Consider the following 13,747-nt stretch of genomic DNA (forward strand, 5'->3'; position numbering starts at 1 on the left):
AACATTAAAACAAATTGCCCTTTCTCTAAGATTTATCACTACTTACACTGTTGTGATAAATGCAAAGCAACTATTTCCTCTATTTCTTTTCGAAAAACACGATATAAAAAAAAATTGCCAAAATCATAACTGAATCAACGTTATTTATCTTTTTCCAAAAAAAAAAAACTTAATTAACACGTTAACACACCATATTCAAGGGAGATGTCATGGTGTATGTTATTCTCCGATGACATAGTTCTGATTGATGAGTCGAGAACCAATGTTAACGAGAGGTTGGAGGTATGGAGACAGACTCTTGAGTTTAAGGGTTTCAAGCTGAGTAGGACGAAGACGGAATACCTAGAGTGTAAGTTCAACACTGAGCCGAGGGAAGTGGGCATGGAAGTGAGGCTTGAATCACATGTCATCCCAAGTAGTGACAATTTCAAGTACCTTGGGTCGGTTATCCAGAGGGGGGTGAGATCGGCGAGGATGTCACACACCGTATTGGGGTGGGGTGGATGAAGTGGAGGTCCGCATTTGGGGTCCTGTGTGACAAGAGAGTGCCACCGATACTTAAAGGTAAGTTTTACAAAGCGGTGGTTAGACCGGCCATGACGTATGGGGCTGAGTGTTGGTCTGTTAAGAACTCACATATCCAGGAGATGAAAGTAGCAGAAATGAGGATGTTGAAGTGGATGTGCAGGCACACTAGGATGGATAAGATTAGGAATGAAGATATTCGGGAGAAGGTGAGTGTGGCTCCCATTGATGACAAGATGCGGGAAGCGAGACTCAGATGGTTCGGACACATACAAAGGAGAAGCCTAGATGCTCCGGTAAGGAGGTGTGAGTAGGCTGGCTTTGGAGGGAACGAGAAAAGGTAGAGGATGGCCTAAGAAGTATTGGGGAGAGATGATCAGGCAGGACATGGCGAGACTTCAGATTTCCAAGGACATGACCCTTGATAAGAAATTGTGGAGGTCGAGTAATAGGGTTGTAGATTAGGAGGTAGTTGAGTCTTTCCTTACTTCATACCTTTGCGAGGCTAGACTAGTAGGGTTTTTGTCTGAGTCCATTAGTGGCAATGTTACGTCTTACTACTCTTTCATTTTCCATAGTGCCGGATCTATGTACTGTCTATCGCTTTTGCTTTGCATCTACTTTCTCACTTTCATGATGTTATTTTTCCTATGGTTTTTATTGGTGGTACTGATATTGTCTCTTTTCGTTTTCTTGAGCCGATGGTCTTTCGGAAACCACCTCTACTCGCTCGGGGTAGGGGTAAGGTCTACGTACACACTAAACCTCCCCGGACTCGTTGTTGTAGAGCTTTTGGCTGTGATTAACACAAGTACAATTGTGAAGCTTTCATATACTACAAGAATATGACAGAGTAAGTCCTGCAGTAGATCTCAAGCTTGTTTATCCAATAACAGTGAAGAAATGTCATGATATTGGAAAATATTATGGCCATTAACAGCTTGGATGCAGTATAGTTCCTTTCAGATGGGCCATCAAATGTATCCGCATTGTGTTCTAGACATGGGCAAAAGCTTTTTTTTGCTCGCCATCGCATGTGCCTTCACTCGATAGACCTCATGATCCAACAAGCCCTTTGAAACGAGCGTAAGAGATTATAAATATGAAAAGCACGGCAGAGATGATAGCACTAATGATTACCACCTGCACAGAAGCATTAAACCATCCATCAACCAAATAGCGTCTGTTTTTCAACCAGGTATAGTACTCAGACAATCATACTGACGCCACAAAGTTTCAAACTTACCCATTTAAACATGTAACCATGACCATTATTCCAAGAATATGGGATGTTCATCCCAAAAATCGCAGCAATCAAAGAGTAGATAGACATACACACAGTTCCGGAACTGAGAAAAAGTTCTAACTGCAGCCAACATGACAAAAGCACATATGAGCATAGAGACAACTCTAATCGTGAGATTCAACGAGATTGAAAAGAGATAAAATGAAAGATAGGTAGGGGATTTAGATATTTCCAAAGGAGAGCACCTGGATGAGCTGATTTCGATGATTGTCCAGCTGAAATAAGAAGCATAAGTTTTACATCATTATGTATTCAGATGAATTACATCAAACTGAAAATTATCTTGGCATTTTAACTACCTGAATATTTATGTAATCTTCTGTGTTATCAATATATTCTCGTAGCTGCAAATTAAAATAGACAAATGTTAGCTGGAAAATGAAGATAAAGAACACTCAACATGTCACTCAAAACTGAAAATTTCCAAAGAACAAAATCTAAAAGATCACGGCATCTCCACCCATCTAGTAGACATGACAGAAAGGCCATTATTTGGAACAAATGCTAAGAAGTACAGGAAACTGAAAGGAGAGGCATAATATTGAATGAAGGGATTCAATGAAAGCAACAACCACTAGTCCACATAGAGATCCCATTACCCAGACGATGGAAGGTCTCCTCCCTATTCACAAGAATCACAACCCTCTCACAATTACTTCATTTTTCAACATTTGCTTAAGTCAGAATAATTTGACCTGATTTGTTGTGTATCTTAAGACTCTTTGTATCTTAAGACTCACGAAAGAAAAGGTAAAAGAAAGCAATAGCAATTCAGGGTTCATAAAGAAGGAATATCTATATCTAAACATAAGGAGGCTTGATGGCTCCCTCCGACAATCTGCACTATTCAGTCGTTAACAATGGAACTTCAGAGGCAAGCATACTACTACCACTAAAGACTCTAATAACCATCTGAAGTAATGACGTATCTCTACTATATAGCACATTGACCAAATTTATAGCACATTGACCAAATTTAAAGAAGACTGTCAAACATAAAATCCACAAAAACACACAAGGGACTAAAGGTTCTAAAAGGCTTTGCCAGCTTAATATATCCAACTCCACAAGAGGGCAAAACTTGCATACCGTAGTTAGTTTATTAAATGTGCTATCAATTTGCCCGAAGTAAGCCTGCAAGAAAGAAAAACACTTCCTTGTAAGTAGGGCTCAAAATGCTTTCTTTTTTCAACTTTTCCTTCTCCTAGGTATAACAAATGATGCCAAAATGATGCCATTAGAAGAAGTTTACCTCCAATAACATTTCAAGCTCTTCGACATCATTCTCATCCCCGCGAAATGTTGCAATACTAGCTCTACTAGCCCTGGATATCTTTGAGCCAATGGTAGGTGAAGCAAAAAACCAACTGGCTGCACCTGATCCACTTACAGGTGATGCACCGGCCAATTTTCTTGACAAATAAAGGTCAGCCATATCATCATCATCATCCAGTAGTTGCTCAAGCTCATCTCTCACCTGCAATTAAGTACACAAAGAAGCAACCATAATGAGTTGATGACAGTTCAGTGCACAGCGGACCAAAGGATTGCAAGGGCAGGTGGGAGCGTTGATACTACATTGCTCATCTATTCTGCCGGTTGTTTAGACATATACATAGTCTGTCTAAACAACTGTATAATCAACTTGTGTTTTTTAAACTATGTGATTTCCTTTTCTTTTAAAGGTTGTTTAAACAACCACGGATTGTTTATCATAAACAACCTGCTATTTTTAAACAATCATGTGGTTTCTTTTTTGAGTTGTTTATGAAACGCTTGAGGATTTCCTATTTCTTTTTGGGTGGAATTTTGGGTTTTATATTTAGGGGCCTTTGTATAAATAAACGAACTTTTAGAGATTTTAGTTTTCCTTGAAATCAATGCAGACTTAGCTAAAGATAGGGCACAATGGAAGAGAAAAATCAATATAGGTGATACCTACTAGTTGTGAATAGGTTCTAGACTTGGTGGAGAACTTCTATTATATATTTATCTTTTTTACTTACTTTTATTTTATTTTGGTAATGATGATGATGAGTCGAGCTAAATGAAAGAAATGAGGATTCATATCGCCTGACCCCAACTTGCTTGGGACTGAGGCGCAGTTGTTATTGTTATTATTGTTTTTAGTTTTAAATGAGATCAAACCTCATTAACCACTAATCCAAAAAAAGTTCTTTTTACCTAAAGTTTAAATCTTAAGTCCATTTACCTTTAAAAGAGGACTCAATAGACCCTTTAAATTGAAGGACCCACGCACTCTAACAGGTCTTCAATAGTAAAAAGAATATGATAAAGATATGTACATTAGATTCAACAGAGAACTATAATATTGACGAGACAAAACACTTTGGAGTATGCAAGGAGCGTAATAATCCAACTGCAATAAAATCATTCCATTACAGATATTATTGTTAATAAGAGTAGAAATCAAGGGCACGCGTAAGTTGAAGCTATTCGCATAGTATATCAAAATGGAGTAGAGCCCCAAGGCTTTGGTTCGGGCAAAAAATAGTACAGCATGAGAAGTGTTGTCAGCGCATTTCACGAGTTTAAAAAACTTAGTGGTAACACCACGTCTGGCATTTCAGTGGAGAAGAGGACGAATCCCATTATCCACCAAGTTTTGAGGATGAAACAGCAAATTTCTTGGTCATCAAAACAATATATCAAAATGGAGAAAAAGGAAGAATGTTTCATATAATGGGTCACGATTCTAATATCTACATGTTAATCATGTATGAGCATTGAACTTCTTATTGCTAAATTTAAGATGATTACCAAGTTATTATTTTCCCCCTTTTCCTGGTGCGGAGGTGGCAGCTTCTAGACAACGATCTATCTCCAAGAAATTTGGATATCCTAGCCGCATATATTTATATGGAAAAAAAGGCTGGATTCAGCGGTCATGAAGAGACATTTTTAATGAAATAAAGCTATATTATAAAATGTTTCGAGTTTAAAAAACTTAGTGGTAACACCACGTCTGGCATTTCAGTGAAGAAGAGCGACGAATCCCATTATCCACCAAGTTTTGAGGATGAAACAGCAGATTTCTTGGTCATCAAAACAATATATCAAAATGGAGAAAAAGGAAGAATGTTTCATATAATGGGTCACGATTCTAATATCTACATGTTAATCACGTATGAGCATTGAACTTCTTATTGCTAAATTTAAGATGATTACCAAGTTATTATTTCCCCCCTTTTCCTGGTGTGGAGGTTGCAGCTTCTAGACAACGATCTATCTCCAAGAAATTTGGATATCCTAGCCGCATATATTTATATGGAAAAAAAGGCTGGATTCAGCGGTCATGAAGAGACATTTTTAATGAAATAAAGCTATTTTATAAAATGTTTCGAGTTTAAAAAACTTAGTGGTAACACCACGTCTAGCATTTCAGTGGAGAAGAGCGACGAATCCCATTATCCACCAAGTTTTGAGGATGAAACAGCAGATTTCTTGGTCATCAAAACAATATATCAAAATGGAGAAAAAGGAAGAATGTTTCATATAATGGGTCACGATTCTAATATCTACATGTTAATCATGTATGAGCATTGAACTTCTTATTGCTAAATTTAAGATGATTACCAAGTTATTATTTTCCCCCTTTTCCTGGTGCGGAGGTGGCAGCTTCTAGACAACGATCTATCTCCAAGAAATTTGGATATCCTAGCCGCATATATTTATATGGAAAAAAAGGCTGGATTCAGTGGTCATGAAGAGACATTTTTAATGAAATAAAGCTATATTATAAAATGTCTCTTTTAACAAAATATCCTCAAAAATCCAAAGACAAAAAAGTTCAAAGGATTTAAATATTTTTCAGCCAGTTAAAACACACTAACAAAAATGATAACGTAAACAAGAAAGTTAACGCCAATGTCACTTAAATAATAGGTAAGACATAACCTTTTGTACGCGAGCAGTCAACCGTGTCATTTGACTCTTTAATTTCCGCACTCTATCCAGATTACGGCTACTAATCTGCATTAAACATTATTTGGGAAAAATTACCCCATGAAAGACAGATAAAACTCTAGCAATTAACCTTCTAAAGATTGCAGACGCAGAGACATCATCATATATGTGCATGCAGGAGATTAAGGGTGAGGATCAAGAAAAGGGAACCACGTAACAAAAAGAATCTCAAGATTCTTAACATGAAAAGAAACATTTCAAACTTTCAAATGCAGTACAAAACCAAACTTGTTGATGTTAGTAGCTGGCGTCTAAGCTATCCCATGGATCCAAACAAAACTTTACAAGGACAAACCGCAGGAAACGGACACAATGTCCAAGATGCCAAAAAACACCAAAAGGCACTGAATTTAGATATACCAAAAACTAAGAAAACAATATATATTCTTTTTTTTTTTTGAGATGGTAACATGAAAACAATATATATTCTACTTTTTTTTATAAGTAGAAATTATATGTATTCGTCCGATGGGAAACGATATTTGAGCAAGAAAGAGCTCTTTCTGTAAGTTTCGTGGAATACCTTCCATAGAAATACACAGAGGTGGGGGGGGGGGGGGTAAAATAAAAAAAGACGTATACTAGTCTGTGATGAGGTAGTATGGCCTGTCCTCCTATATTATCCTTTAAGAAGTAAATATGACCATGTTTTACTCCAAAAACTATCAAAAGTTTTCTGTGATATAACATGCATATGAAGGATACTCATTCTATAATTAACACTAGCGGAAAGAAGTAAGAAGTAATGAAAATTTTCTTTGGGCATAGTTCAATCGTTCCTCATTTCAGAAGAAGTACAAGAGAGTCCAAAGAATATTTCATATGGCAAGGAATTTACAAAAACAAAAATAACTACAATTGCTACTGTATAAAAAGGAATTACCTTTATATTATTTACTGTTAATAATAAAGTGTTATCTGGGGTAGAGACAGTCCAACACTTTATGGTGTCTCGTTTTCTTTACCTTATAATTCCTAGTTGAATTTTATGGTGTCTTGTCTTCTTGAGAAGATAACAATGGCCAAAATCAAAAAGATAGGGTAACAAAAAGAAAAAAAGAAAAAGAAAAAGCAGACCAAGAAATAGGATCTTGGTTCACATAGACAACTAAAAAACTTGAAAGTTGAAATAGAAAGTTTCCAAGCATACACATGCACAAATAGACATGTAAATTATCTTTTTGTTAATGTGTATACGGTGAAAAGTTAGGGATTGTGAGTCATCAATAAAAATATAACTAGAAATTTAGGATAAACGAGGAAAAAAAGAAAAGATAAGAATATTTACTAAAGGATTTTCCCACTAGGGATGGAAGACCTATGTCCTTTAGCATACTGTAGCGCAAATGTAGCAATGTAAACCCTAAACAGATTAATATTTCATACACAGACCTTTGATGTTAGCATGTCTAAAGCAGGGTAAACAGCAGTTTCCAATTCTAATGTGCGAGCAGCAAGGTAACTACAGATGGCTTCCAAAGCAACCTCTAGAGCTCGGAATTCAAATGGAGACTCTGCATTGTGTTTGGCACAAGAAAAAGAGTCAGCATAATCACCAAAAGAACGTGAATAATATACAAAGAAATGAGAAGCATGAGCTCGAGAATCAAATATGAGAAATTCACAAGAACAGAAGATGATAAGACGAAAACCATCTTCTTCAGTTGTTTCAATATCATGCTGAACATTCATATCTTTTTCCTCTCTCTGATCTTCACGATTTGCATTCATTGGTTTCAGCCGCCTTCTAAGTTCCTCAACAACAGGAGTAACATTTTCGTCCAATGGATCTCGAAGAAGAACCTGTCCACTAGAACATTTAGAAATAGTCTTGTATGTGGGGCTGATTCAATAAAAGAAAGTTACTCATTGTTTACAAGTTGGTGTGAATATCCACAATAACCAGATCTAACTGCCCAGATGGAATTTCAATGACCCAGCAATAGTAAAGATGTATGTAATTTTTATACAACAACAATAACAACATACCCAGTGCGGTCCCACTACTGAAGTGGGGAAAGATGTATCTATTTTTTATGAAGATAGTAAAGATGTATGTACGTGCCTCGCCCTTTTTATAAGAGTATGCATTCTCCTCACCGGAGAGTGGGAGGGGTCTCAGACCATTTCCCGTTCATGATGGAGTTGTATCAGGGGTCGGCACTTAGCCCTTTTTTATTTGCCCTGACAATGGACGTACTCACTCGCCACATCCAAGGGGAGGTGCCGTGGTGCATGTTATTTGCAGACGACATTCTTTTGATTGATGAGACGCGAGACGGTGTTAACGCGAGGTTAGAGGTGTGGAGACAGACCCTGAAGTCTAAAGGTTTCAAGATGAGCAGAACCAAGATAAAATACTTGGAGTGTAAGTTTAGTGGTGCTACTCAGGGAGCGGAAGGAGAGGTGAGACTGGATTCACAAGTCATCCCTAGGAGAGAAAGTTTTAAGTACCTTGGGTCTATTATACAGGGGGATGGGGAGATTGATGAAGATTTCACACATCGGATTGGGGCGGGATGGATGAAATGGAAACTTGCTTCTGATGTTTTGTGTGACAAGAAGGTAACACCAAAACTTAAAGGTATATTTTATAGAATGGTGGTCAGACCAGCTATGTTGTATGGGGCTAAGTGTTGGCCAGTCAAGAGCTCTCACGTCCAGAAGATGAAGGTAGCAGGGATGAGGATGCTGAGATGGATGTGCGGGCACACCAGGTTAGATAGGGTTAGGAATAAAGTTATTCGGGACAAGGTGGGTGTGACCCCTATTAAGGAAAAGATACGGGAAGCACGACTTAGATGGTTTGGACATGTGAGGAGGAGAAGCACAGACGCCCCGGTAAGGAGGTGTGAGAGGTTGATATTGGAGAGCCTTAGGAGAGGTAGAGGTAGGCCGAAGAAGAGTTGGGGTGACGTGATTAGGCATGACATGACGCAGCTACAGCTGACCGAGGACATGACCCTTGATAGGAAGATGTGGAGGTCGAGGATTAGGATAATAGGTTAGATAGTCTAGATTATTCATACCGGTAGTATTAGTGTTAGTACGTACTCTCGCATTTGGTTGGTATTAGGTTTCTTTGAATACCTGTCGTTTTTTTCCATTTCGATCATCTTACTATCTTGTTATGTACGCTGCTTTTACATGGTTTTTCGGTGTTGTAACGTCTTGTTTTCTTGTTATTATTGTGGAACCTATGCTTTCCTGAGCCGAGGGTATATTGGAAACAACCTCTCTACCTCCAAAAGGTAGGGAGAGGTAAGGTCTGCGTACACACTACCCTACCCAGACCCTACTATGTGGGATTATATTGTTGTTGCTGCATTCTCCTCACCAAAAAAATAAGAAAATTGGGAGCCAAGGTCAAATCAGAATGGTAGGACTGAATCTGACTCATTTTGTCTAATTACAGAGATTAATTTTGTTTATCCCAAATAGATTTCACTCATGTGGCTAAGAATTAAAGGCCAGTGTACTCATTCATGTTGAGTTGAATTCAGAAAAATATAGTATAAGCAGGAATTCTAGTCCTACTTGGGATCAAGGTTAATCTAGATTATGATGAAAAAAAAAAAACAGTTCTTGTCTTCCCTGGATTGGCCAAGACCTGAATTAAGACTAATATAGAATCACTCAGTTCAAAGTATGTTTAGATCCGAAAGTAGCAACTAGGGTTCTAAAGATGACTGAAGTTGCTTCCACCCAGTGTTTTGGATAGCGTGGGGCGACAAATAGCGACGAGGGCCCGCTTCACTAAGGCGCGCAGCGAAGCGCTCGCCTTTTTTATGTGAAGCGACAATTTATACAAAAACATAAAATATTATATACATATAACTAAAAACTCAATAACAATAATATATTAATAAGAAGAAGAAAAACAGAGCAAAACAAAAGGCTACTGCCTCTGGAAAACAGCAAAGAAAGAAGAAGAAAAATGAAGAAACTAACAGCAAAGAAAGAAGAAGAAAAACAGAGCAAAAAAAAAGGCTACTGCCTCTGGAAATCAGCAAAGAAAGAAGAAGATAAATGAAGAAAGAAGAAAGAGCTGATCATTGAATGATTGAAGAAAGAAGAAAGAAGAAGAAAAAGAAAAAAGAAGAAGAAGTAGCTGCTGAAATAGAGGAAGAAGAAAGTAGAAGAAAAAAGGAGAAGAAGAAGAAAAGAAAAGAAAGTAACATACCTGGTGATGATGGCTGATGATGGAAGAAGAAAAAGAAGAAGATCGAAGGTCGCTGAAGGAGAAGAAGAAGGTCGCTGCTCGTTGCTGAAGGAGAAAAGTGAAACCCAAGCCCTAATTTTGTGTTTTAATATTAATGCTGCCTTTTCTTCCGTTTTATTCAAAAAGCGACGCCTCGCAGCGCCTCTCGCTACACATGCAGAGGCGCTCGCCTTTTCTTCCTCGCAACGCAACAGACCAAAATAGCGATGTTGTCTCAGCTCACGTCGCTACACGCTATTAGCGCTGTAGCGCTCGCTATTTACAACACTGCTTCCACCAAATATAGATTAGGGAGCTAGCCTAATCAATATGTAAGTATCATAAAAAGTGTTCAGAAGCAAGGCAAAAAATGATCTTGGTCTTCCAATATATCCTTGAAGAACCTAAAGGATTTAACTTTAAAACCTAATAATCCATTAGAATCAACCTTCAATATTTCAAAGCAGACTTTTTGTTGAATATCTACCTCTCTAATTAAATGTTGGAAAGTCTACTTTACGGTCTTGAAAAGGAAAGCTAAGCTGTCATACTTTTTCAGGGTTTAGTGGAACATGAGATAAAAATCATTTTTCTAGGAATAACTCTATTGGTATTCCTCTATGGTGGACTGGACCAGCATGTATATGACCAAATTCTGGAAATGAAAAAAGAGGACATTTGGAAAGAAACAACAGAAATGGATGATATAGTTTTGAGCTCAAATGAACATTTTAATCAATTTCAGACTTTGACCAAGATTTTTCAAGTAGGGATTATTTTAGTCGCAGCACAAAATCCCAACTGCTTATCTGAGTTTTGGAAAGCATAGATTGTCCCAAACTCATGTAAACAAGGATGGTTGCAGCAAGATGCTAGCCAGTACAAAAATAATAGTCTACTTATGATGAATTACCTGAACTTCCTATGTATGAGCTTCCAAACACATAGCCCATCCTAAAATCCATATAAAGGATGAGGGTTGCTGTGGCTTAATGAATCGAATTGTGATGAATTTCATGAATTCTGAATTAACTGAAATATCGGCATCCAGGTTTAGTGTTAAATGAGCAACAGGTTCCATAACATTGTGGGGCCTGGAAGGACAAAGTATAAGCAAGGGTTCCCACACCATGAATGGCTGTGGGTGAATAAGTCCCACAATATAGACACCTGGGTGTGATGCTACATAAAAGGGCTCCACATCTTATTGGACATATGAGATAATGAACTACCACAAGAGTCATATTCAAGTAGATAGTTCAGCATAGGCGCGTTGATAGGAAAGTAACCACAATTAGTGGATGCGTAAAATAGGAGGAGAGACTAAGTTGACAAGGACAACTTTACAATCTTCTTACTGCAATGATATACAACACTTCCGTTACACTTGTAGAATTAGGTCTAATAAAGTAAACATGCCATAAAAATATGAGGGTTAGAGAGCATGTGGTCTAGATGGTATAAAAAATATCGATAGTATCCAATAGAGATTTACAAGTTAAGACCAGTCAAGGTGATATTCTCAATGAAAGATTTCAGCATGTCATTCACGAAGACCTAAACACATTCAGAAGCTAAATCCTGCAACAACTTATACAAAATGCTTGTAAAAGCATCCTGCTATCCTTTTTTCCTAAATAGAATACAGTTACATGTCCTTGTATTATTTTTTAAAAGTACATGTCCTAGTATTATTGAACGGGATCCAAGAGGAAAACGGAAAAGGTAGCATTTTCTTTTACTTCATACACAAATAAAAGTGAGCCTATCCATCTGGACGATAAAAGATGATACACAAATTGTCGTTATCCAGTCTTTGTCCCCTTGTGATGTCCCAACTCCTAACTTGAAATGATGAAAGTCAAACATAAGATTTTGCAACACACAACAAATGCTATCGTCTCAGTAATGAGAAACTGCTAGCACAACTATCATTCAACAAATTGACGGTATACTAGAATAGTTAAACCTCAAGTGAATTGGCAAGATCAGTGACTGCATCCTCACTTCGAAAACAAACAAAATGTAGTTCCATAGACTCCATAAATACAATTATTAGAAATTTAACTAACTTTGTAAAAGAGAAGTGCAGAAAACAAGAAGCTTTACCAAAAAGAACATAAATTACCTCTTCAGATGTAATAATAGCCTTGATATGCTGCCCTTAATCACAATAGAATAAAAGATGCAACGATCAGTAAACAAGATACTTGAAAATGAAAAATGAAAGTCAAAGTTAAAATGTCAACCAACAAGCAAACTGGGAAAAAGCAGCTATAAATCGGTTTCCATCTTTTATTACAAAGGAGAAGTTAATTTACTACAATTACTTATGGAAACAAAAAGGAAACAAATTTCAAAAACTTTAGCATATTATCTCCTAATACAGAGTACACATTCCAACAACTACGTCTCAGTGACAAAACTGAGGACGGCTTTATAATTCTCAATATTCATTTTGCTGCATTTCAACCCGTTTCATTCAAACAACAACTAAGCCTCAGTCTCAAACAAGTTCAGGTCAGCTAATCACTGCCCACAGCTAATCACTGCCCACATTACTCAATTTAAACCAACGCATGCCAATATAATGCAAATACAAATAAAAAGTGTTAGACGCTCCGTATATTTTCTAAATGTATAAATCTCCGAACGGTAATAATACTCAATAATTAGAGATAAGTTCAAATCCAAGCAGAGGCAAAAAAAATACTAGATGATTTCATTTCATTTGTCTAAACCTTGGTAGGTAGAGCTACCCAATACCTATGCGGGTGGAAGGTAGCAGCTACTCAATGGAATATGACCCGAACACCACAGTCATAAAGAAAATACTCAATAATTCGAGATAAGTTAACATCCCATCGGAAGCAAAACATACTGTAGGATATTTCTTCTCATCTGCCTAAGTCTTGGTAGGCATACTTTCTCGCTATTTGTGCTGCTGGTAGGAGGCAACAGGCATCCTTAGTTTTGACAGGTGAATTCCGACATAGAATTTTAGAAAAAATTAAAGAAAATTTACATGTTTGTAAACTACATAAAAAGTTTTATAAGTCACAATAATTAACAATTAAAACTATTTTGCCACATAAATTGGGATGGAGGGAGTATTAGGCAAATAATTCCAGATTACCAATAAGAAAAAAAAACAAATCACCTCCAAATTGAGAACAATAGCTCTTTCACGTCCCAGAATAGTGGAAGGGTAAGATAGTAGCGGATCGAGAATGCGAAGATCACGAGCGTGAATGTGCACGCGATGCATGATCGCATACTTATCAACATCTAAAACAGTCTCCAAACCGGAAGCATCCATCAGAAGCCAACTCCGTGACCCGGTACCTTTCTTCTTCAACCCGACTACTTGACCCGGATCCATCACCGGCACCACTTCTCGACCCATCACCATTAACCATTACCTAAAAAACCTCAATTTCAATACTCTATAAATTTACTTAACATATGCATATGCCAAATATTTTTTTTGTTTTTTGTAATTTGTATGTGTATGATATGAATGTGTATTAAATACTTTGTTCTGTTGTTTTTTCTTTACAAACCCTAATTGAATGAACTGATTAGGGTTTTTTAGAGTATGAGGAAAATCTATAAGGATCACATCGCTATATATGCAGAGAGAGAAAGAGGAGAATCTGTATTTTGATGAATGAGGAAAACTGAGAAGAAGCTTTATTTTTGCTGTTCTATTGTTTACCTCTTTTTGT

At 37.2% G+C, this 13,747-nt stretch overlaps 1 protein-coding gene across 1 annotated transcript; it reads right to left on the bottom strand.

Annotated features, from left to right (window-relative positions):
• Window positions 1-1,327: 1,327 nt before the first annotated feature.
• LOC107765702 (magnesium transporter MRS2-I) lies at window positions 1,328-13,747 on the bottom strand. The gene is made up of 11 exons (XM_016584374.2): window positions 13,180-13,747; window positions 12,148-12,177; window positions 7,471-7,621; window positions 7,211-7,332; window positions 5,750-5,824; window positions 3,084-3,308; window positions 2,921-2,965; window positions 2,131-2,175; window positions 2,017-2,046; window positions 1,772-1,891; window positions 1,328-1,668 (listed from the first exon to the last, which is right to left on the bottom strand). Exons 1-11 carry the CDS (start codon window positions 13,429-13,431, stop codon window positions 1,582-1,584), a joined length of 1,182 nt encoding a protein of 393 aa, XP_016439860.2. The 5' UTR covers window positions 13,432-13,747; the 3' UTR covers window positions 1,328-1,581.

The sequence above is a fragment of the Nicotiana tabacum genome, chromosome 14 (genome assembly GCF_000715075.1).
Source record: "Nicotiana tabacum cultivar K326 chromosome 14, ASM71507v2, whole genome shotgun sequence".
Lineage (NCBI taxonomy): Eukaryota > Viridiplantae > Streptophyta > Magnoliopsida > Solanales > Solanaceae > Nicotiana > Nicotiana tabacum.

What these genes read in the sequence shown, in the direction of transcription:
- LOC107765702 (XM_016584374.2), bottom strand. Translation starts at nt 13,431, where the DNA reads ATGGTGATGGGTCGAGAAGTGGTGCCGGTGATGGATCCGGGTCAAGTA. An exon ending in TGACTGCTCGCGTACAAAAG is followed by an intron (nt 3,309 to 5,749) that starts GTTATGTCTTAC and finishes ACTTAATTGCAG; the next exon opens with GTGAGAGATGAGCTTGAGCA. An exon ending in CATTTAATAAACTAACTACG is followed by an intron (nt 2,176 to 2,920) that starts GTATGCAAGTTT and finishes TTTAATTTGCAG; the next exon opens with CTACGAGAATATATTGATAA.